Below are 25,301 nucleotides of genomic sequence, written 5' to 3'. Positions count from 1 at the left end.
ACCAGAACAGAACAGTCACTACGTGGATACAAGAGGTAGCAGATGCTGGAATCTAGAGCAACTGTCTATGGGTTGAATAAAACGGTGCAGGGTTTTGACCTGAAATGGTCACAATTGCTTTCCCTCCCCTACAGATGCTGTTTAATACACTGAGCTTAAGCAGACCGTTTGTTGTTACAGTCACAAACATATCGTGGTGAGACTAAAACTACAAAGGATTGTGTAATCAATTACTGATCAAGGTAATCCTGAGGTCAAGTTATTACAAATAAAACGAAGTTCTAGAGTGCAGATGCTGCGGAGTAAGATTTAGGCATTCATTGGAACGACAGAGAATTTCATATATTTGTTGCAGAATGTTAAAAACTGTTAAGAAAATCATTATCTATTTGACATAATCAAATGAATGCACATAAATATGCTGAAGTCAGCATTTTGTAGTGTAAAATTCATTATGATTGTCATACAGCAATAAATTCAGTTCAAAAGTAAGAAAATGGTTGGTTGCGTATTGTTCTGAAAATTCCTACAAACATGACAGCCAGATCCCTCCACAGAAACACTGGCATTTTCACTCAGCAGATCCACACCCATTTCCCACCTGATTCTGATGTTGCTAGAGGTGGAAAATCTACGAACATTTTCAACAAGCTCATTCTCCTGAATGAATCATTGACTTATCCACTTAATTTAAGTTAATTGAACTATTTTTTTAAAAAAAGTTTAAATTTCTTTTAAACAAATTTTTAGATATGTTCAAATTTTAATCATTTTTGCATGGTTATGAACATTGCAGACACTTGTACATTCAATCTCTTGAGTTTTGACAGCCAGGATGTCTGGGGGAACAGCTTAACCAGCTGTCTAAACAACAACTGGATGGAGTTTCAATCTGAAAGGTCATGTACCAACAGTGTCAAATATCAGCAGAAAAATGAACATCTGCAGATTTTAACAGCTCTTAGGCTGAAAAGTATACCAAATAAATCTGTGTCTCATCAAGCAAGTCTGAGTTGACAGAGAGCGGAAATTTGCAGTCATTGATCCTTTCTGGGCAGGAGCAGATTCAGAAGGCAGACAACCAATGAGTATAGTTTACCTGTTGCAGCAGAAAATCAGTAATTCTGAATGCCAGCCTCCATTTTCTTAAATACCCACCATTATTCAGAATCTACTGGCAATATTTTTAAAAATACTCATGGAAAATTATTTGCACATTATCAAATATGAAAGGTTAACAATAATAATGAACTGAGATTATGATAATCCCAATTCTAAAGCCTGACTTTAAATTTAAAAAGTTTATGCTTGTTTGTTATTTATTAGCTCCCAGTGGAGAGTTTGGATACATTTGAGAAATGAACTAGACTGAGCTAAAGTATCCTCTGTATCCAAGAAGCAAACCACCACTCACCATCTATGGGCATTGCTACCAGCTGGGAATAGAAAATACATTGAGCTGAAGGTAAAAATTTGAACGTTTGATCATTCAAACATAGGCATTTTATTTTCTCTAGGTAACAATGAAAATAATTTATAATCATCTTACCTCAATTGCATCCTTCAGGGAACCAGCTAAAAGGAAAAATGCTGCAGCTTGTTCAAATCGTTGTTTACCTAGTAATGCAAAGGCATTCTTCAATGCAGCCTTTCTCCACCTATCATCACAGAAATTTTTCCCAAAAAACTCTGTCATTTTCCTGTCTTGAAGGGACCTGCATATTAAAAAAACCATGTTTCCATTCAAACCACTTAAATGGATATTTTTTCTTATTTAAATGGATCCAGGCTACTGGTAATAATCAGCCCTTTTCAGAAATCAATGCAGTTTTTAAATGCCACTTCCCCAATACATTTAACCTGACAAGAGCAAACATTCTGCAAAATGAAACAAGGGCATTAATAACTTCAAATTTACTCTTAAAGATGCTTTTATTAGTTTTATTTTTAAAGAGCTTCACCAATCCCACCAGTCTGCTTGCAAGAATCCTAAGTGCACTTGAATCAATACAAAATGTTTATCAGAAGAAACTGTACAGTAGTGGTCACCAACCTTTTGAAGCCCAAGATCTCCTAACTCGGCCTCAGTGAAAGGCAAGATCGACTCCAAATCGATTAGTTACACGCATGCATGCGGAGCAGAAAAGACTGGAAGTAAAACCCTGCAACCCGGAAGTAGCAATAATGTATGAACACCAGGGGTCACCATCCTTTTTTTGCACCGCGGACCTGTTTAATATTAACAATATTCTTGCGGAATGGCCGACGGGGTGGGGGAGGGGGATGTTAAACACAACGGGAATACAGTGATACTCGAAGCAGGTTCCTTATGTCCAGTCTATTCCGCAATTTAGTTTATATGGTTCTCATCATTTAGATGCTGTCCTTTTGCTCAAGTTTTTTCCACTGGAAAAAAACTCAGCGGGTTTGTCTTTAAGTGCAGTATGCTTGGACTCAAGGTACCAAAGCAGGTCTGAGGGCTTCACTGCCTCATTACAGCCTCCGGGCCCGAGCTCCAGCCTCCCACCCGCCGGCTGCCTTGGCCAGGTGCATCTGTTCCCGTACCAGGGCCACAGCAATTGCAGTCTGTATAGAGCGACCGACCAACTGAGCGAGGAGTGCGACAGGACGCGTCCGTCCCTCTTGTAGGATCTATCAGCCAACAAAAGTTTGTTTCAGTAGATCGCCAACAAGTGATCCCTGACGCGCTTGGGTAATGACCTCGCGTGGGTTCAAGTTCAACAGTGAGCGTGACAGGGAATGAGGAAAGGTACAGCTGACTCATTGTTTCCTTGCTGCCCGGTGGTTGGGGTCCAGCATGTGGCGGGGAGCTACATGCATGTGCACTGGGCAGAAAGAAAGGAACTAAAATCCCGCATCCCAGAAACAATCTCTCAACAGTCTTTGTGTATTATTTTCTTTTTATTTCAGGATCTACTGGGAAAGTCTCAAAGTTTGACTAGTCCATCACAATCGAAGAGTTGGCAACCACTACTGTACAGGACAAACAATAATTAGTTACTTCTAACAATGACAAAAGTCAAACTAGCATGAGGTTTGATAGGGAGGAGATACAGATGTCATAATGAGCAAAATATTATAGTTTGTCAAACCTGAATAGACCCCAAAGTACAGCCTTTTTCTTCATTGCAAGATAAAATATAGCAGCATCTAAAGGATCATTATTTCTTTGGAATGCAGCTTTGGCAACCTAGATTTATTGAGAACAAATTCCCCATTAGTGCATTTAAAAATATGAAAACTCACTTTTATCTTGGAAAACTAATTAAAAGCTTTAAGGACAACAAAATTAATGAATTATTATTATTACTGCCCAACAAAGTAAGATTTATACCACAATTATTAAATTATTGGGCATTTTTATTCCAGAGTATTCAACCCACTCTTTTCTTTTCATCTCAAGCTGTGAACTCAGTGAAATATTCACTTTCAATTTCCTAAATAATTGTGCAAAATGTAACTGGATAATTTTGAACCATTTTCACAAAGAAAACAATTCTATTTTACTTACTATGTGTATACAAAGATGGGAAAAGCTGCACTGCTTGTATTCACCAAAAAAAAGATTCTCTCCAGAAAAAGATCTTAAGATTATCCACAAAATTTCTGTTAAATGGAATTGTACTATAGCTGATGTAGTTGAAGGAAACTGACATTCAAAATAGGCTTCAAACTTCTGAGAGACCAGCCTTTTGTTTTATGGGAAAACGTTTCATCCGATTTAATCTAATAATGAAAATTCCTGGAGTGAGTACTGGAGACGGAATGATTTTCAGGTGAGTTTCCTTTCTCAGCTCTAAAGAGAAAGTCACATTAGGGATATAGAGAAGGCATTGATGTCTAATAATTACAAAGAGCATTTGACACTAAAAAGAGAAAATTATACAAACTAGAATTGCACAGCTTGTCAAACCAAATAATACAATCCCTCAGATAGATGTTCTTATGGGTGATCTGAACATAATCATAAAGAATAGGGAACAATTTACATGTGAATATGAGAGCTTCAATTCATTGTTGTTAATGTTTTGGAGTGCAGAAAGCACGTGAGGAGACAAAGAGCACATGAGGAGTGAAGAAATAAGTTGTGCCAAATGGTTCAGGCCCTCTGGTTTTCTTCACTAACTACTCTCTCCAGCCAGTGGATTAGGTTAGCACTCAACACGCAATTGCCACAATGACCTGTACCTCTAAGCACTTATCCCATCCCCTTCTCATACTCTCTTCTGGCTCCAACTCCTTCAGATCTGAATGCCCTCAACCCATCTCCATGTCCAGGCTCACCTCCTTTCCCATGCCGCCTCATCTAGCTCCTCTTCTCATCCCAGCTCCATCAATCCTATGATCCCCATTCCCAACTATGCCTATTGTACATCCCGCTCCTACTTTTCATTCTTCTCCCATCCTTCCCTGCTATCCATTACATTTCTATTTCCTTATTCTCAGACACATCCTCTACTTCAACCCTTACCCTACTCCCATTTTTGTCTTCATTCCTCACTCCAATAACGACTACCAACATCCTTTCCCAAATATATTTCCACAATTCACCCCCCCCCCCACATGCCAACTCTGACACCCCAGACAATCTTTCCTTTGCTCATCGTCTCCGCTCATCCAATTCCTCCTCCACGGACCACCAAAGACTTCCTCTACTTGGAATCAATGGTAAATGTGGTGAATCAATTGGATTTTCTGCACATGGAGAACTCCCTCTTCTCATGCAGGCTATCGAGTGCATATGTTTTCATCTCAACGGGCCCGATTCATTGTTCCTGAGGTGTACGACAGTATGTACTGTGACTGACATGGCTCACTAAAATTTGAAGAACAACGACAAATTTTTAAACAAGATATAAAGGCTTTTCAAGATTATATGGATAAGACGGACTCAGTAGTTAACCAGCAGCAAGTTCTAATCGCAACTCTGCAAGAAGATGCTCAGAAGCGAGATTTGATCATTGAAAAATTGGAGCAGAACTTACTTTTGACGATTAAACAGGTGGAAACACTTAATGCCAAGAGTGTCCACTTTGAGAATTGGTCCAGAAGACAGAACCTACGCATACTTGGTCTCCCCGAAGGTATTGAACAAGGGGACCCCTCGAAGTACTTTGCTCAACTTTTAAAGGATGCGTTCCCTTCTGTATTCCCAGACAGTCCTCTGTTACTCAATCGTGCTCACAGAATTATGCGTCGATCACCAAGTGCTTCAGCTAAACCACCGGTTGTAACTGTCCGATTTCACTATGTGCATGTTAAAGAGCAACTTATTCGTGTGGCTCAGCGTGCAGGGATGGTCAAATTTCAAGATCACAATTTTCGTTTGGTAGAAGACTTTAGTCCAGAAGTAATGAAGGCAAGGCTTCTTTTTAAACCTCTGATGTCTGAATATTGTGAGAAAAATTTAAAACCCGCGCTCTTATACCCAGCGAAGTTCAGAATATCGCCTCTGAGTGCACCAAGGCGAGTTATCCTTTCTACATCTGAAGCAAGAAGCTTTCTGGATAAGAACTTCCCTACTGCTACGGAGAACTCATTCCAAATAAATGAGTGATTTTGATCGTGCAAGATGGTTTTTATTTCCAAAACCAGATTTTGTTTCTGGCTATTGGTGTAGGTTTACTCTATATTTTATACTCTAGTTAAAGGTTTTTTTTTCTTGACATGCTAATCATTTTATTTAACTTACTTCAACCACTGTACTTTATCTTTGGTTATTATTATTAATCCTTCAAAGGTGAATTTTCTTTTACTAAGATGGCGGTTTCTTCTCTAAAATATTTTTGGCTTTTTTTTTGATTTCGCCATTTTATTTTCTCTCGTCTTCTTCCTATAATGCATCTCTTATCATAGTTTAAATTTTTTTTAGTTTGTTCGGGTTTTAACCTGATTTATAAGTTACTAGTGATTATACTCTTTTTGGTTTTTTTTACTACCAATTATATTAAGTGGTTTGGTCTTTGTATAGTGATTATTATTTCTTTAGAGTTTGGGTGGATCTTTTTTTTATCCTTTATATACGGAGTTGGCTTCTGCTGATATGGGGGTAGATTTAGTTTCATCTTTTCTTTTTCCCAGCCTATCCCTGACTGGGGTAGACTTGTTTTCTTCCTCTTGGGTGGGGGGGTGGGAGGTCTTTTTCTATTTCTTATGTTTCTTTTATCAGTTTTTTTTAGTTTTTTCATTTGGGCTGATTTTAAACTACAAAAATGTCCGTGATGTCGTCACTTCCGGGTCCGCTCCTTATTTTTGTTCCTCTTCCAGGTGCATGAGTTTGTAAGTTGGTTAACCCTTTATATACCAAAGGGTTGATTTCAGAAATATGGCTCAGACCATTAATTTTGTCTCTTGGAATACTAATGGCTTAAACCATCCGATTAAACAGAAAAAGATTTTCAAAGTATTCCAAAGACTTAATGCTCATATTATTTTTGCACAAGAAACTCATGTGAGGAAAGAGGACAATTATCATTTTTTTAGGTTTTGGAGGGGTCAACAGTATCATTCGAATTCGAATGCCAAAGTAAAGGGAGTTTCAATTTTTATTGACTCCTCTATTGCATTTGTCCAACATGATATCTTTTCGGATCCGAATGGTAGATTTTTGTTAATTACTGGCTTACTTTTTTTTACATTAACTATGGTTAATGTTTATGCTCCAAATGTGGATTGTCCCGATTTTTTTAAGTCCTTATTTACTTCTCTACCTAATCTAAATGAATATAAGTTAATAATGGGAGGTGACTTTAATTGTTGTTTAAATCCTTTGATGGACAAATCTATATCTACTCAGACTTTACCTAATAAGTCGGCCACTTGTATTAACTCTTTTTTGATTGATAATGGAATTTTTGATATTTGGAGATTTCGGCATTCTAAGGACAAAGAGTTTTCATTTTTTTCACATGTTTATCATTCCTACTTGAGAATTGATTTTTTTTTATTGACTCTTGTTTTATTCCATCAGTAATTGGTTGTAATTATGATATTATAGCCATCTCTGACCATGCTCCATTAAAACTTTCTATTAAATTTACGGATACAGCTTCTAGCGCTAGACAATGGCGATTTGATTCTACCTTACTGCAAGATCTGGATTTTATTAAATTTATGAAGGAACAGATCGATTTCTTCTTTTCAACTAATTCCACGGATGATATTTCTTGCAGAACACTTTGGGACACTTTTAAAGCATATATACGTGGACAGATTATCTTTTGAAAAAAATATTATAAAGATATTTTTGATATTATTTCTGCTGTATTGAACATTGATTTACAAACACATCCTATTACTGCAATTTTTGGTTTACCAATGATGGACTCACTCCATTTATCCTCTTCCGCTTGTCGAATGATTGCATTTCTTACATTAATGGCTAGAAGATCTATTTTGTTGAATTGGAAAGAAATTAATCCTACCGTATTTCACTGGCTTTCTCAAACTAAGTTATGTCTAAATTTAGAAAAAATTAGAAGTGTTGTATTTGATACTTCTATTAAATTTGAAAAGATATGGAAACCATTCAATATTTTCATATGATGTAATATGACCCTGTTCCAAGCCTATTTGTTTTTCCAGTTTCGATTTTATTTATGTTGAGAGGATCGGAGTTGACGACACTGATGATTTTGTATTTTTGTGAGATATTATAAACAGCCCTTTTTTTCCCCATTTTTTCTTTTTCTCTTTTTTTGTTTTTTTTCTTTATTAGTTATTAGATTATTAGATTAGTTTTCTTCTGCATTTTTTTTTTCCTTTTTCTTTTTTCTGTTTTTTTTTAATATATACTATGATATACCTAGGTTTGCCTTGTTTATTTGTATATTGTATCGTTCTTGATTTGGGAATACTCATTTATACTGTAATCATTGCTTATGTATTCTTTCATGTTTAGTCTCAATGTGTATGTTTGTAATCCCATTATCTTTGTATTAATTTTATTTTGTTGATATTAATAACAATAATAAAAAGATTGAGAAAGAAAATACAGAGGTACCAACTAGAGAAGGGGCAGGGTTGGATCCCGTTAGGGAATGAGATAGATCAGGTGACAGAGGTAAGTGTTGGGGAGCACTTCGGGTCCAGTGATCACAATGCCATTAGTTTCAATATAATTATGGAGAAGGATAGGACTGGACCCAGGGTTGAGATTTTTGATTGAAGAAAGTCTAACTTTGAAGAGATGCGAAAGGATTTAGAAGGAGTGGATTGGGACAATTTGTTTTATGGTAAGGATGTAATAGAGAAATGGAGGTCATTTAAAGGTGAAATTTTGAGGGTACAGAATCTTTATATTCCTGTTAGGTTGAAAAGTTAAAAGTTTGGGAGAGCCATGGTTTTCAAGGGATAATGGAAACTTGGTTTGGAAAAAGAGCGATATCTACAATAAATGTAGGCAGCATGGAGTAAATGAGGTGCTCGAGGAATATAAAGAATGTAAGAAGAATCTTAAGAAAGAAATTAGAAAAGCTAAAAGATACAAGGTTGCTTTGGCAAGTAAGGTGAAAATAAATCCAAAGGGTTTCTACAGTTATATTAATAGCAAAAGGATAGTGAGGGATAAAATTGGTCCCTTAGAGAATCAGAGTAGATAGCTATGTGTGGAGCCAAAAGAGATGGGGGAGATTTTGAACAATTTCTTTTCTTCGGTATTCACTAAGAAGGATATTAAATTGTGTAAGGTAAGGGAAACAAGCAGGGCAGTTATGTAAACTATGATAATTAAAGAAGAGGAAGTACTGGAGCTTTTAAGGAATATAAAAGTGGATAAGTCTCCAGATCCTGACAGGATATTCCCTAGGACCTTGAAGGAAGTTAGTGTAGAAATAGCAGGGGCTCTGACAGAAATATTTTAAAAGTCATTAGAAATGGGGATGGTGCCGGAAGATTGGCGTATTGTTCATGTGTTCCATTGTTTAAAAAGGGCTCTAACAGTAAACTTAGCAATTATCGGCCAGTAAGTTTGACGTCAGTAGTGGGTAAATTAATGGGAAGTATTCTTAGGGATGATATAGATAAATATCTGGATAGACAGGGTCTGATTAGGAACAGTCAACATGGATTTGTCCGTGGAAGGTCATGTTTGATAAATCTTAATGACTTTTTGAAGAGGTTACTAGGAAAGTTGACAAGGGTAAAGCAGTGGATGTTGTCTATATGGACTTCAGTAAGGCCTTTTTCAAGGTTTCACTTGGAAGGTTAGTTAGGAAGGTTCAATTGTTAGGTATTAATATTGAAGTAGTAAAATGGATTCAACAGTGGCTGGATGGGACATGCCAGAGAGCAGCGGTGGATAACTGTTTGTCAGGTTGGAGGCCGGTGAATAGTGCTGTGCCTCAGGGATCTGTACTGGGTCCAATGTTGTTTGTCATATGCATTAATGATCTGGATGATGGGGTGGTAAATTTGATTAGTAAGTATGCAGATGATACTAAGATAGGTGGCATTGTGGATAATGAAGTAGGTTTTCAAAGCTTGGAGAGAGATTTAGGCCAGTTAGAAGAGTGGGCTGAAAGATGGAGTTTAATGCTGATAAGTGTGATACATTTTGGTAGGACTAATCAAAATAGGGCGTACATCATAAATGGTAGGGCATTGAGGAATGCAGTAGAACACAGTGATCTAGGAATAATGGTGCATAGTTCCCTGAAGGTGGAATCTCATGTGGATAGGGTGGTGAAGAAAGCTTTTGGTATGCTGGCCTTTAGAAATCACAGCATTGAGTATAGGAGTTGGGATGTAATGTTAAAATTGTACAAGGCATTGGTGAGGCCGAATTTGGAGTATTCTGTACAGTTCTGGTCACCGAATTATAGGAAAGATGTCAACAAAATAGAGAGAGTGCAGAGGAGATTTACTAGAATGTTATCTGGGTTTCAGCACCTAAGTTATAGAGAAAGGTTGAACAAGTTAGGTTTTTATTCTTTGGAGCGTAGAAGGCTGAGGGGGGACTTGATAGACATATTTAAAATTATGAGGGGGATAGATAGAGTTGACATGGATGGGCTTTTTCCATTGAGAGTAGGGGAGATTCAAACAAAAGGACATGAGTTGAGAGTTAAGGGGCAAAAGTTTAGGGTTAACACAAGGGGGAGCTTCTTTACTCAGAGAGTGGTAGCTGTGTGGAACGAGCTTCCAGCAGAAGCGCTAGAGGCAGGTTCGATATTGTCATTTATAAAAAACATTGGATAGGTATATGGACAGGAAAGGAATGGAGGGTTATGGGTTAAGAGCAGGTCGGTGGAACTAGGTGAGAGTAAGCGTTCAGAAGGGCTGAGATGGCCTGTTTCCATGCTACAATTATTATATGGTTATAAAATGCTTGTGGAACGCAGCAGGCTAGGCAGCATCTACAGGAAGAAGCACTGTCGACATTTCCAGCCGAGACCCTTTGTCAGGACTAATTGTAAGAAAAGATAGTAAGAGATTTGAAAGTAGGAGGGGGAGGGGGAAATCCAAAATGATAGGTGAAAAAGGGGGTAGGGTTAAGCTAAGAGCTGGAAAGGTGATTGGCAAAAGGGATACAGAGCTGAAGAAGGGAAAGAATTATGGGGCAGGAGGCCTAAGGAGAAAACAAGGGGGGGGGGGGGGGAGCACCAGAGGGTGATGGGCAGAGAGAGAAAAGAAAGGGGGGTGGAAGTAAATAAAGCAGGGATGGGGTAAGAAGGGGAGGAGGAGCATTAACAGAAGTTAGAGAAATCAATGTTCGTGCCATCAGGTTGGAGGCTATCCAGACGGAATGTAAGGTGTTCCTCCAACCTGAGTGTTGCTTCATCTTAAGGTGTTGCTCCTCCACCCTGTGGGTGGCCTCTTGTGGCACAAGAAGTGGCTATGGACTGACATGTCAGAGTTGGAATCGGAATTAAAATCTTTGGTCACCGGGGAGTACTGCTTTTGGCGGATGGAGTGGAGGTGCTCAAAGAAGCAGTCCCCCAATTTACAACGGGACTTACCAATGTAGAGGAGGTCACTTTGGGAGCACCAGACACAAAAGATGACCCCAGCAGATTCGAAGGTGAGGTGTTTCTTCAACTAGAATGGAAGTTTGTGGCACTGAATAGAAGTGTGGGAGGAGGTGAATGGACAGGTGTGGCACTTTGTTTGTTTGCAGGGATAAATGCAGGGAGGGAGATTAGTGGGGAGAGACAAATGGACAAGGAAACCACAAAGGGACCGATCCCCGCAAAAAGTGTGGGGGGTGAGGCAAAGATGGTAGGTGGAAGGATCCTTTGGGAGATGGCTAAAGTTGTGGAGAATGATGTATAGGATGTGGAGGCTCACAGGGTAGTAGATAAGAACAACTCTGGGTGTTCAAGCGGTGGAGAGATAGGGGATGAGTGCCTTTATCCTAGAAATGGAGCAGATGCAGGTGGACAGCATCAATGGTGCCCTGTTCTTAGGAGGAGGACCTCTTTGATGTCCTGGAAAGGAAAACTGCATCTTAGGAACAAATGCAGAGGAGATGAAAGAATAAGAAAAGGGAATAGCATTTTTATAGGACACAGGGTATAATGAAGATAACTGTAGGCTATTAACCGTCAACAGTTTGTCTCCACAGATGGAGACGGAGAGATCAAGAAAGGGGAGGGAGGTGTCAGAAATGGACCAAGTGAATTTAAGGACAAGGTGGAAGTTGGGAGGGGTAAGGGTGGAGTTGATAAAATTGATGAGCTCAGCATGAGTGCATGAAACAGCGCCAATGCAGTCATCAATGTAGCAGATGAACAGTTGTGGAGCTTACAAGTGTTGCTGGCCAACATGAAAACTCAAAGTCAATGATAAATATGCCAGTTGCAATATCATACAGCTAAGGTTATTGCACTCTGTTTATTAATAAACATTCCAAAATAAAACTCAAAGTCAATGATAAATATGCCAGTTGCAATATCATACAGCTAAGGTTATTGCACTCTGTTTATTAATAAACATTCCAAAATAAAACAGCGAGTGTTACCTTTTCTATACACCTGCGTAGAATGACTGTGCTGCGAACCCACCACCCTACTCCCATGGATCTGAGCTCTGACCAGTGGGGATCTCCTCTTTGCATTGCAGGAATCATATTTAGCAGCTCCTCCTCTGCTTCTGAATGAAAGGCCCAGGCAAAGTGACAGGTAGACAAACCTATAATAAACAATTATACCCATTTAAACATGATGCCCTATATAAACTTAAAAGGTATGGCAACATAATGATAAACACGGGAAAGCCTGCAAATGCTGGAAATCCAAAGCAACAGTACTGTACAAGCAACTAACTACAGGTGTCCCCCGCTTTACGAATGTTTGCTTTACGTCGCTTCACTTTTACAAAAGACCGACATTAGTAACCTGTTTTTACATTACAAAGAGGATTTTTGCTTTTACCGAAAATTTTTACCATATAAATTAATGGTTCTTCGCTTTACTTCACTTTACGCCATTTTGGCTTAAGAAAGGCTTCACAGGAATGCTCTACCTTTGTAAAGGGGGGGGGGGGGGGAACACCTGTACTGGGTTGGTACTCCAGCTGAAAAATTAATTGATCATTGTACTTACAAGAATTTTGAAAAAGATTAAATATTATTGGAGTAAAACCAACTTGAGGGAAGGATATTCGCTATACTTACTCACTTTCAGATGCATGAAACGCCATACCCATGTGGTTGTTTTTTTTTTAAATCATCTTGGGAATAACTCTACAAACACCTCTGTTCTAAGTGAAGGAGGAACCAAACACAGATGCAAAAGACAAGACTGAGCTTTAATCAGGCAGAAGTGCTGACTGTTGATTCATCCTGCCTTTCACAGAAGTCTGTCTTTCATGATTTGGACTCTTCTGACAGCTTCAGATACAATAAAGGTAACTGGATCCAAAAAGATTCAAGCTGAAGAACCACATTCTAGAAATAACTCTTCTTTTTCAATCAAACTATTCCACTTCAATCATAACACTGGCTTCTACTTGACAAAAGGAAAACTGGTCCTTAGTGACATCAGTAGTAAAGCAATAATGCTAACCATTGATATACAAATATCTTCTAGCTTTCTCTTTTCTGATATGGGGTAGTGCAAGGCATTAGTTCAAATGAATCAATGCAACCCAACTGCTCTGGCATCAAGTTTACCAAACAACAAATTACACTGAGAATTCTCACATACAGCATAACAATGAGGAGTTAATAAAATCTTAACTTTGAAAAAAAAACATTATAATAAATGTTAAATCTGAAAATTTGCTCACCATTGAAAAGCAATCTATTAAATTTTGGATTGATTGCACTAAGAAACGTCAACACAGACATATGCACACAAATATGCATACCCATGCAATTTTTTTTATAAAACAGCCAGGTAGTTTGCCAAGAATAAAAACGACATTGTGTGCAATGAAACATGAGCTGCTCATATATAGAAATGTCACTGCAAATTTACCTCTAATTTCCCACTATCTTGCCTAGGAAAAACAACAAACTCCTTTGCTGCATGTTCTAAAACTTGGAACTCCTTGCGCAAAACAAATAATGTGACTACCTTCACGAAATTAACTACATTTTTGAAAAAGGCCAGATCCCATAAAAAGAAAATATAAACTTTTGAAATAATCTAAAAGACATTTGGAGGGCACTGCACTGTGGAAGTACAAGTAAAAACCTTAAACTCGTATCAATTTCATTGTGGCATTTCTATAATTATCGTGGACAAGGTTGCAAATAACACAGCCCAGAGACATGTCTAAACCAATCGTGACAACTGTGGGGTTCCTGTACTACAGGGCACATGTATAAAAATCCTTAAGTTGCTGTCCGTTTCACAATGGCCGTAAATACTGATAGCTTTGCTGTCACTGTTGCTGTATTTAACCATTTTCAAATAAGATTTTTGAAAATCCATTTATTCCTCATGGAAGGAAGTCTATTCATTACAAAAGCAAACAGGGTACAAATTCCTATAAGGTACCAGAACAAAGAACAGCTAAAGGTAGCAATAGCTTTCTATATGTTAAAGCTTCAGTTATACAGAATTCATGCCTCTGATTACCCCTTTAGTTGGGATGCATTGGATTTACCTTGTCGAAGAAGTTGTGCTCGATAAACAGGAGGTAGTGATGTCAATAGGAATGTATGTAGCCTCATGGCTAAAAGAAATCTTAATCCACATTCATCAAGTGTCTCACCACCTACAAAATATAAATAATGCATTTTCTTTGCATTTTGATCATTTTAATTTTCAAGAACTGAAACATTGCTGGAATTAAAAAAAATAACCACTAACAGTAATCCTGACCATAAAATCTGCTGTACTGTCAAGTTCAAGGAAGTCCTGACTGATGCCGTTCAAGGAAGGAAATCTGTCAATTACTTATTGTGGCCTACTGGTAACTACAAATCCAAATAGGTGACTTCAATCACTCTTTGAATTGGCAGAGCAAGCCATTGATTATTGGGCAAGTATAGATGGACAATAACTGCTGGCCCAGTCAGAATAGCCATGAACAATTACATTACTTTTGAGAGGAAGTGGAAAAAAAACATGATTCTATCTGTTGCACTTTTACAGTTTCTTAAAAATACATATAATTCAGATCTAATCCTGTTGTCTTACCCTTTTCCCAAATCTATTTTCCTACACTTCAAACCCTTATTTTCAATTTGACAAAGAAAATCCTTTTAAAATATATTTCAATGAATCTCTGTAATTGAGTTTTATGTTTAATTGTTAAATACAATAGCAGCTAGGACAATTGCAAAAGGTCATTACTCTGCTGAAGCATAATTCATTGTACAAGATTCATAATTTGACAATGTTTCAAGGATAAGCATTTCATTATGTACACCTGCTCATTAATGCAAATATTTAATCAGTCAATCATGCAGCAGTAACTCAATGCATAAAAGCATGTAAACATGGCCAAACTCAGACCAAACATCAAATGGGGAAAAAATATGATCCAAGTGACTAACTGTGGAATGAGTGTTAGTGGCAGACAGGGTGGTTTGAGTGTCTCAGAAACTTCTAATCTCCTGGGATTTTCACACACAACAGTCTCTAGAGTTTACAGAGAATGCTGTGAAAAACAAAAAAAAAATCCAGTAAGTGGCAGTTCTGTGGGTGAAAAGGCTTTGTTAATGAGAAAGGTCAGAGAATGGCCAGGCTGTCTGGAAAACAACAGTAACTCAAGTAACTATGTGTATAACAATGGTGTGCAGAAGAGCATCTCTGAACTCACAACACCCTGAACCTTGAAGTGGATGGGGGACAGGAGCAGATCACACCAGGGTCCACAACTGTGTCTGAAAGTGGCCACTGAGCGTATATAGTGGGAACTTGCAAGCAGTGGCCAACATAATGGATCACAATGTTCAATTAACTGACCAGCAGTTACTAGTATAATTGTTAAAGTAAGAACTTCAATACTGAAATTTCAGATTGTTAGGTGCCTGGTTCAATAGAGGTTCTCATTAACTACCAAATAACCAAACATTCAATGCAACGATTAAGCCATTTCTCGATTCCATTCATGAGCACCCACTTTCTTTGAACTCTCTCAGTCCTATTAGCACTGAAAGCTGCAACAGAACTTCTAAATCTTTCCTGCTGCCTGTGAGTTACTAAACTGTCACATAATCAATGTATTGTCTGGTAATTACAGATGAATTACATTTTTAAGACCCAAGATGAATTAATCTTACTTTATAATTAATATATCTTAAAACCTATAGCAATAATATATTAAATAAGCAATTTATTCCTTTTTATTTTCAGCAATGAATTCTGTATACTGTAGTTTCTCAGACATCCACTAATGAGATGATTGTTGCTCTCAGATACAATTTGCTCATTTTGTATTCCTGCTTCCATCTAATTAAAGAATTGCATAATACCTAAAAACTCTAATCAAGTCAACCTATACTTAGTAAAAGGTCCAATGGATTCTCTGAACTCAACCCACTAATAAAAGAACCTCATTTATTCATTATTGCTTTCCAGTCTCCAATAAATAGTTTAACAGAAATAGCATCAGGAAGTATTTAAATTTAATGAATACAAGTAGCATGCAAAAGCATGTTTGAAATAATATTAGCCCTAAATCAAATGCTCGTATTAGCATAACAACACTGATTTGAAGTGCTTGAATTGCTTTAAATATTTAGAACAATCCAAAAATGCAATGTCACAATGTGATTTTTTCAAAATGTAAGATAACGGCATTACTGGAATAGAAAATTCATAAGTTAAATAAGATAGTTCATATAAAGAACTGCAAGTAACTATAATTTTCCTTTCAATTTATCAATATTTTTAATCTTTTCCCATCAATGTGATATTGCCAAGGCACATGCGATATCCCATGTGACAGGCATGATTGCTCCATTTCAAATTAGGTATCTTTTTATTCCTTAGGAAAATAATGACCCTACCATACAAATTTTGCTAAATTATGTTGCACCATAATTTGGTTAACATAACTCCTTTTTGATATACTGATTTTCTGCACGCTCTGAAGGAAATGCATGGGTTGCAGTCTTGGTCCAAAAAGGAATTACAATGCATTCATTAAAATGCCTGCCTGGCAAATAAAGCAAATTCTAAAAGAGAAGTATACATATCTTCCTCAAAATTGGCCAACTTGTCTTTAAATTGATCCAATAGATAGTTGAATAAACAAAATGAATTACAAATCCTATTTTACATGATGGTTTTAAATATAAATAAAGCTATAAATTTACCTTGGGTTCTCTCTCTGCTTTCTCCTATGTCAGTGCTGATAGTGGCCACAGTGTCTGCTAATGCCATCAAAAACATCTGTTCCATACTGGTAAGACCAGGCAGACTGGAATGAAGCAAATGACTAGATAGCACTCGAGCATGCTCAGGACCAAAGTAGGTAAGACTGTACTGGGAGAGGTCAATAACTTTTAGCTTATTGCTTTCATCATCATCAAAACTATTAAGATCATCTGCACCAATATTTGATGTCGCAAAAAGTTCATCATAGTTGTTTCCTGTTGAAACCCTTTCATTTTTCTTGGCAAAATTTGCATGTTTGCTTGGCTTTTCAAAGGTAGTATGAGAAATATCTTCATCAGCAGCTAAAAGTGCGCATAAAGGAAGAGGAGGTATAGAGTCTATTTCTGTGTAGTCAGGATTTTCACCCTTATTTGAGGTCAAGGGATCTCTTGCTGTGCTGCCACTTGCACTAATTGTCAAAGATCTCAGTCGCCGTTCATGGCTGGTTTCAGTATCGCTAACAGTGATTACTTCTCCTGCAATACATTTTACTAAATGAGACAATATGGCTTTGGCCCGTCTGATTTTACCCAAGTCCATTAACTCCAAAAGCTGCAAGGGATGATACTGTGGCAGAGTGGGAGATAAATCATGAGATGCTTCAAAAAGGCCAGAGTCCTCCATCTCAATATTCCAAAGAAATGGAACCTTTTTTCCACCAAATTTCTGTGCTAGCCCTGTCATTGACCTTGCTAGGCTTTTCCTGTACAGGTTTGGGTTGGATCCGTTAGTACTAGCACACTTCGCCAAACTAACCATTGAAGGAATGCTGGCACTTTCAGCTACAGTTATCATTGAATCCATTTTGTCAGGAGGTTGCCATTGTGAATAAACATGCATTTCGCAATCCATACCCACAACTAGGATGCCATCACGTACCCAAGACAGAGAAACTGGCAGTGACAATGATCCATCAACTGAAGAAACTAGATCCAGACTTCGGAGAAGCACCCATCTGGATTGAGATACTTCTTTGGCACTATCCCATAGAGACAAAGAGAAAACTGCTGGTGCTTCTTTCTTTGTTTGATTTTGTATTATTCCAGACACTTGCCCATACATTAGAAGTTTAGATCCAATTCCTATTGTTAATATATGTGATCCATCCTCCTTAGAGACCCAATCGAGGTGAACCAAAGGTTTTGCGTCAAAAGTCATTTGATAATCACTGGTCAAATTCAAACGATATTTATTATAAAGGACCAGGTTACTATCTATGCTGATTCTTGGATCCAACATTGCACCTGTATGACTAAAGTCATCCAAATGGATTGTTTGTTCATGAATCCATTGAGAGGCTCCAGTTGATTCACATTCAAATATACCCACATGCATTGTGAAGTGCTTATTGGAATGCTCATGAACTGGCATTGTTTTTTTGTAAGCCACTGCGAGCCGGCTTGTGTACGAACAGCTTATATCCACAGGTCTTCCTGGTACAGTAACGGCACTGCTATTCTGAAGTCCTTCTTCGATCAGCAGAGGCCATTCTTCCCAAGAATAGATTAGCTCATTCTCCATTCCATTCCCAGCTGCAGAAGATGTCAGAGGAGTTGATACCCTACAACGCCAGAATCTGACTTTTCCATCAGTGCAGGAAGTTGCCAAAAGATATGGAGCAAGACATGCTGGATGAACTGATGATGAACTTAGGTGTCCTGCAATATGGAGAAAAAATGAAAATTAGTGAAGTAAATAAACAGCGTTTTAAGTTTAGTAGCACAAGACCATTCCAAGTTAGGCAGCGTTGAATATTAAAAATCTGATCAGAATACACCTCAGAAATTATACTTTGCTTATCAATTTCCAATCATAATTATAAATAAATTTGTGGGACAGTTTAAGTAGGGCAGAGCTTAGAGGACGATGATGCCTAACCGTGACTCTTTTGCTGGCATCTTTGGAAACATCTCTGTCTCTATTTTTAATATCTCTTGTTTTTTTTCCTTTTCAATGTTCTTTTGAAGACCTTGACTTAGAGTTACACGCTGACTTTGGTTCTTTGCAGAGGTGGGACCCACTCTTGGGGTCTCACAACTGGCCGCTTTTTGATATGCTATGGGCTCGGCGTAGAAGACTAGTGCACCTTCAAGGTGTTGGATTTCTGTGGCTCTGGAGGTGGGCGGACTCGAGGCCGGTGTTGCCACCTGGTGCATCATGGGAGACAGAAGAGTGAAAGCAGCAAGCTGGCTGCTGGCTGTGTGCCCAGAGACCCAAGTTCTTTGGGCACAGAGCTCAGAAAAAGCGACGCAACAGACTTTTAACACCATAAATTGGCAAGCTGTTTTGTTATGTCTCCTCTCTCATTGTGAAATCGGGATATCTCTCTTCCCCTTATTAGGGAGATGGAGCCTGTGATATGTCAATTTACAAGGTGAACGAGTAGTCTTTGAAGTACTGCAACTATGTGTCTTTACTGATGCTTCGCTGCACGCTTGAGTGCTCGGTGGGGGCTGCCAATGTTATTTTGCTGGTGGGGGGGGTCATTGCTTTGCTGCTGCTTGTGCATGGGAGAGGGGAGCTGGAGGGGGCTTTGGGGTTCTCACATTTAACTGTCATTCATTCTTTGGGGCACTCCTGTTTTCATGGATGTTTGCGAAGAAAAAGAATTTCAGGATGTATATAGTATACATTTCTCTGACATAAAATGAACCTGTTGAAACCTACTGAAGTACTTCAGCATTAGATAATTAGTTAATTGTAGGGTCACAATGAGACAACAGGCTTTAAAAACAGTATGTGGATTGAGTCAACAAATACATTAACACTCATCCATACAGATCAACAAAGACCCAGATTTTAAACACAAAAACCCCATTTCCCACTCAATCTCATGTTACAATCTCTGTGGAAATGTACTCCACATAATTTTTTCCTCATGGTGGTACGATCTGTACTGGAGCTGTTGGTTCACTGGGGGGGATAGTGGGAAGGAGGGCCTTAAAATCTGCTTCTCAGTTTCCAAAGCACATCTCTTAAGTGGGCAGCAACTGCATTTGGAGGTACATATCACCTTTCAACTTCCAGTTTGACTGGATACATATCTAACTGGTATTCATTTAAAAGTGTGAGATAATATAATGAAAGTACTTAGAACAAATAACAGAGGTCTTTTAGGTTTACAATATGTACTTAAACTTGCTGGTCCTGTTTCAGATATCTTGTGGGTAAATAAGATGGAAAACTCTTGGGAAATAAAACCTGATAGACTGTAAAATGAAATCACCATGCTAAAAGAAATGCCACATTCTCTGTGTATGCATTGGTGCAACTCTTAACTTTTTAACTCCAGGGAATATTTTATTCAGCTTTGGAAAAATGACAATTTTCCCTTAGTTAGTGTAAAACATGAATTTAATCAACAAAGATAAAATGTTACCAATTGCCTTAAATCTTTAATGGGCTATTTAAATCGTACTTTTTCTTAGCTTTACTCATTTTGTGGTTTCTGTGAATCTATGGGAAATAATTAAAAATGAAAAACAAAATCCACATTTAAAATAAAATTTTGGAACAACATTTTCCCAAGAAGCTTCATAACCAATCCTGTATTTCTGAAGTTATCGATGCAATGTGCCAATACAACTAATCTATACATAACAATATCATAAAAAGCAAACACGAGGAAATCTGCAGCCTCTGGAAATTCAAGCAACACACACAAAATGCTAGTGGAACGCAGCAGGTCAGGCAGCATCTATAGGGAGAAGCGCTGTTGATGTTACGGGCCGAGACCCTTTGTCAGGACGAAGGGTCTCAGCCCAAAAAGTCGACAGCGCTTCTCCCTATAGATGCTGCCTGACCTGCTGCGTTGCACCAGCATTTTGTGTGCGTTTCACAAAAAGCAATGTGACAACATCAAGATAGGGTGTTTTTAGGGTGTCTTCCAAGGGATGAATGTCAGTCATGAAATGATAATGCTCTTTCATTCTTTTTGAAGGAAAGAAAGAATGTGGATATCATTTATAAAAGAAAAAGCACTGAAGGAAGAATGCATCTGGTAAGAGAGACAAAGACCCATTTCACTAATCCAGGTTCCTTTTCTGTACAGCAGTTTGGTGGTATTCAGCTCTGTCTACCTTTATTTCAGATGCACATGATATGAAACATATCTAATGTGGTATTTGAATATGCATACTTAAAATACATTTCCATGACAGTCAGGTGGCAAAATACTGTAAATAAATTTAAAGCACTATATTTTATTTTAACAACTGAGTACAAACTAACCTGCGGAGGGAGTGGCCCTGATAATTTCAACACCTTCAGGCAGAGATAATTCTTGGCTATAAACTCTCGTTGAGATGACAGCTAGTCGACTGGCACTCTGTAAATTTGCTTTACAAGCCTGGTATTTTTTGAAGAAAGGAGAATACAATTTTTCAGAAGAACACCCATTCTGTTCCTCTGGAGGTACCAAAGAATTCTCAGTGGAGTGATCTAAAACAAAATTGATTAGTTAAATTCTACTGGCAATGCTGTAAATATCATAATCAATTTACATACTTTGCTATGTTGTCAAAAAATGCTTTTGTATTGTACATATTATATCAGAAAAAGTTGTTCCACGTAAAGAATTTTCATATAGTAATAAGTTAGAGAATACATAGTCCATGGCATGAATGACTTGGTGTGTGAAATACATTTTTGCCAATTACTTCTTTATATTCAAGACAGATTCTACACATTGGACCATTTCTTATGGGAACCTCAGTTGAACATCATTCATACTAAAGCCACTCTTGGTTCTGCCCCAAGCCCCAGCTTCTGTCAAGTGCTGTCCCAAGGCAGACCCTTAAGAATGCATCTTACTACACTGCACTTGGGAGTCAGATGTCCAAGAAGATTTTATCTATGCATCCTTAATAGGTTAAGTATGGGAATGGAAGAGTATGAGCATCAGACCCGGTCAAACAGCGGACAGCAAGGAAGACTATCATGGTTTTCAGTGGGATTTTCACCAGGTGGAAGAATGGGCTGAAAAATGGCATACGGAATTTAATGCAGACACATGCAAGGAGCAACCAGGGTAGGGCTTACACAGTGAGGCAGTGCGGTAGAACAAATATATCTGGGGATACAAGTCCATAATTCATTGAAGGTGGTGTCACAGGTTGATAGGGTCATAAAGAAAGCTTTTGAAACAATGGCTTTCATAAATCAAAGTACTGGGTACAGGATGTTATCTTGAAGTTGCATAAGACATAGGTGAGCCTATTTGGGTGCAGTTTCAGTCACCAACCTGCAGGTAAGAGTAAATAAGGTTGTAAGAGTATAGAGAAAATTTACAAGGATTTTGCAGGGTTTGGAAGACCTGTGTTATATGGAAAATCACATAGGTTAGGACTTTATTCCTTGGAACACAGAAGTTTGAGGGGAGATTTGATAGAGATATGCAAAATTATGAGGTATAGATAGGGAACATCTATATGTATGCAGACATTTTCCATTGAGGTTGGGTGGGTCTACAACCAGAGGTCATGAATTAAAAATGAACGGTGAAAAATTTAAGGGGAACATGAGGGGAAACTTCTTCACTTAGGGGGTCATTAGAGTGTGGAATGAGGTACCAGTGCAAGCAGTGCACTTGCGCTCAATTTCAATGTTTAAGTTTGGATAGTTGCACAGATGGTAGGGCTATGGAGGGCTATGAAGGGCTATGATCCCAGTGCAGGCTGATGTCTACGCATACACTAGATTAGTGGTTGCCAACCCATGTATCGCGATCGACTAGTCGATCTTTGAGACCTTCCCAGTTGATCCCGACAAAAAATGAAAAATAAATACACAAACACTGTTGAGAGATTGTTTCCAGGTTGCGGGGTTTTAGTTCCGTCCTTTCTGTCCAGTGCGCATGCGTATAGCTCTCCTGCACTACACAGTGTAATTCACTGGTCCCCAAGCACCGGGCTGCCAGGAAACGATATGAGTCAGCTGCACTTTTCCTCATTCCCTGTCAGCCCACTGTTGAACTTGAACCCACGCGAAGTCATCAGGCGACTTATCGCAGTGATATCCTCACGCTAGGGATCACTGGTTGGCCTTGGGCGGCCGGGGGGAAGTGCCGTCACTACTGGCCTGGAGCGCTGACTCTGAACCTGTTTAGCACACCGAATGTTCATGGGGAACCCGGTGCTAAAAAAATTCCAAGACAACCTAATTCATACTCAGCATTTTGTAAGTATCAGAGCAGCTACCTCGCTGCGATCTACTGAAACAAACATTTGTCGGCCGATAGATCCTATAAGGGGGGCGGGCGGGCGCTCTGTCGCACTCCCCACTCGGTCAGCCGCGCTCTCAGGACAGTAACCGCCGCAGCCCTGGTACGGGGACCTCCAAACCTGAACTTGTCTTTTCACCCCACCCACGACCAGCCTCACCTGGCCAAGGTGTCTGGCAGGAGGCTGTGTTCAGGCCCGGTGGCTGTCTAATGAGGCAATGTCTCAAAACTGCTTCAGTACCCTGAGTCCAAGCACCCAGCACTTAAAGACGAACCCGCTGAGTTTTCTCAGCTGAAAAAACGTGAGCAAGCAGGACAGAAACCAAGAGCCACGAAAACTAGAATAGACTGGACATAAGGAACCTGCTTCGAGTATCGCTGTATTCCGATCGTGTTTAACACCCCTGCACCCCCATCGGCCAGTCTGCAAGAATATTATCAATATTAAACCAGTCTGCGCTGCAAAAAAAAAGTGGGTACCCCCGGTGTTTATATATTATTTCTACTTCTGGGTTGTGGGGTTTTATTTCCAGTTTTTTCTGCCCTGGTACGCATGCGTGTAACTAATTTATGTGGGGTCGATCTTGCCTTTTACTACGGCCGAGGTAGCGGATCTTGGGCTTGAAAAAGTTGGTGACCACTACACTAGATAGATGAAAGGGTTCATTTCTGTGCTGTACACTTCTATGAATCTAAACTTAATTTAGGTCTCTGAAGTCTATGACGGCCAGATATTGGACAAAAATATTTTTGTTGCTTTTACCAGTTGTTATGGTCAGTTTAAAAAAAAATCTTGTTTTGCTTCCAACTTTCACCCTGCCCTCAAATTTACCTGGTCCATTTCTGACACCTCCCTACCCTTTCTTGATCTTTCTGTCTCCATCTCTGGAGACGGCTTATCTACTGATACCTACTATAAGCCCACTGACTCTCACAGCTACCTGGACTATTCCTCTTCCCACCCTGTCTCTTGCAAAAATGCCATCCCCTTTTTGCAATTCCTCCGTCTCCGCCGCATCTGCTCTCAGGATGAGGCTTTTCATTCCAGGACGAAGGAGATGTCTTCCTTTTTTAAACAAAGGGGCTACCCTTCATCCACCATCAACTCTGCTCTCAAACGCATCTCTCCCATTTCCCGCACTTCTGTCCTCACCCCATCCTCTCGCCACCCCACTCGGGATAGGGTTCCCCTTGTCCTCACCTACCACCCCACCAGCCTCCGGGTTCAACGTATAATACTCCAGAACTTCCGTCACCTCCAACGGGATATCACTGCCAAGCACATCTTTCCTCCCCACCCCTTTTTCTGCTTTCTGCAGGGATCGCTCCCTACGCGACTCTCTTGTCCATTCATCACCCCCATCCCTTTCCACTGATCTCCCTCCTGACACTTATCCTTGTCAGTGGAACAAGTGCTACACCTGCCCTTACACTTACTCCCTCATCACCATTCAGGGCCCCAGACAGACCTTCCAGGTGAGGCAACACTTTACCTGTGAGTTGGCTGGTGTGGTATACTGTGTCCGGTGCTCCTGGTGTGGCCTTTTATATATTGGTGAGACCCGACGCAGACTGGGGAGACCATTTCACTGAACATTTACGCTCTGTCTGCCAGAGAAAGCAGGATCTCCCAGTGGCCACACATTTTACTTCCACGTCCCATTCCCATTCTGATATGTCTATCCGTGGCCTCCTCTACTGTCAAGATGAAGCCACACTCAGACTGGAGGAACAACACTTTACATACCGGTAGCCTCCAACCTGATGGCATGAACACTGACTTCTCTAACCTGTTAATGCCCCTCCTCCCCTTCTTACCCCTTCTCTGATTTATTTATTTTTCTCCCCTTTTTGTTCTTTCTCTGCCCATCACTCTGCCTGTTCTCCATCTCCCTCTGGTGCTCCCCTCCCCCTTTCTTTCTCCCTAGGCCTCCCGTCCCAAGATCCTTTCCCTTCTCCAGCTCTGTCACCTTTGCCAATCATCTTTCCAGCTCTTAGCTTCACCTCACCCCCTCCGGTCTTCTCCTATCATTTCGCATTTCCCCCCTCCTACTTTCAAATCTCTTACTATCTTTTCTTCGTTAGTCCTGACGAAGGGTCTTGGCCCGAAACGTCAACAGTGCTTCTTCCTATAGATGCTGCCTGGCCTGCTGTGTTCCACCAGCATTTTGTGTGTGTATCTTGTTTTGAGAGCAAGGTTTGTACTTGTCTGTTCTCATCTGAGATGCTGCTTGATCTGTTAATTTGTTTTTCACAGTTTTTTAAGGATAAAGGATGATTCTAGA

At 39.3% G+C, this 25,301-nt stretch overlaps 1 protein-coding gene across 2 annotated transcripts in view; it reads right to left on the bottom strand.

The window, feature by feature from the left end:
* The window catches only part of dmxl1 (Dmx-like 1), a 228,373-nt gene that overhangs the window by 92,413 nt on the left and 110,659 nt on the right, over positions 1–25,301 (bottom strand). For both annotated transcript variants that reach the window (XM_059969631.1, XM_059969630.1), the window contains exons 17-22: positions 21,027–21,236; positions 16,736–18,454; positions 14,074–14,184; positions 11,981–12,150; positions 3,114–3,211; positions 1,550–1,715 (exon numbers count right to left, since the gene is read on the bottom strand). In XM_059969631.1, the coding sequence (XP_059825614.1) occupies positions 1,550–1,715; positions 3,114–3,211; positions 11,981–12,150; positions 14,074–14,184; positions 16,736–18,454; positions 21,027–21,236 (2,474 nt within the window). The remainder of the gene's footprint in view (positions 1–1,549; positions 1,716–3,113; positions 3,212–11,980; positions 12,151–14,073; positions 14,185–16,735; positions 18,455–21,026; positions 21,237–25,301) is intronic.

Source organism: Hypanus sabinus, chromosome 5, assembly GCF_030144855.1.
Source record: "Hypanus sabinus isolate sHypSab1 chromosome 5, sHypSab1.hap1, whole genome shotgun sequence".
In the NCBI taxonomy this organism is placed as follows: domain Eukaryota; kingdom Metazoa; phylum Chordata; class Chondrichthyes; order Myliobatiformes; family Dasyatidae; genus Hypanus; species Hypanus sabinus.
The sequence above is the reverse complement of the archived record's forward strand: the minus strand, read 5'-3'. Positions and strand labels throughout refer to the sequence as shown.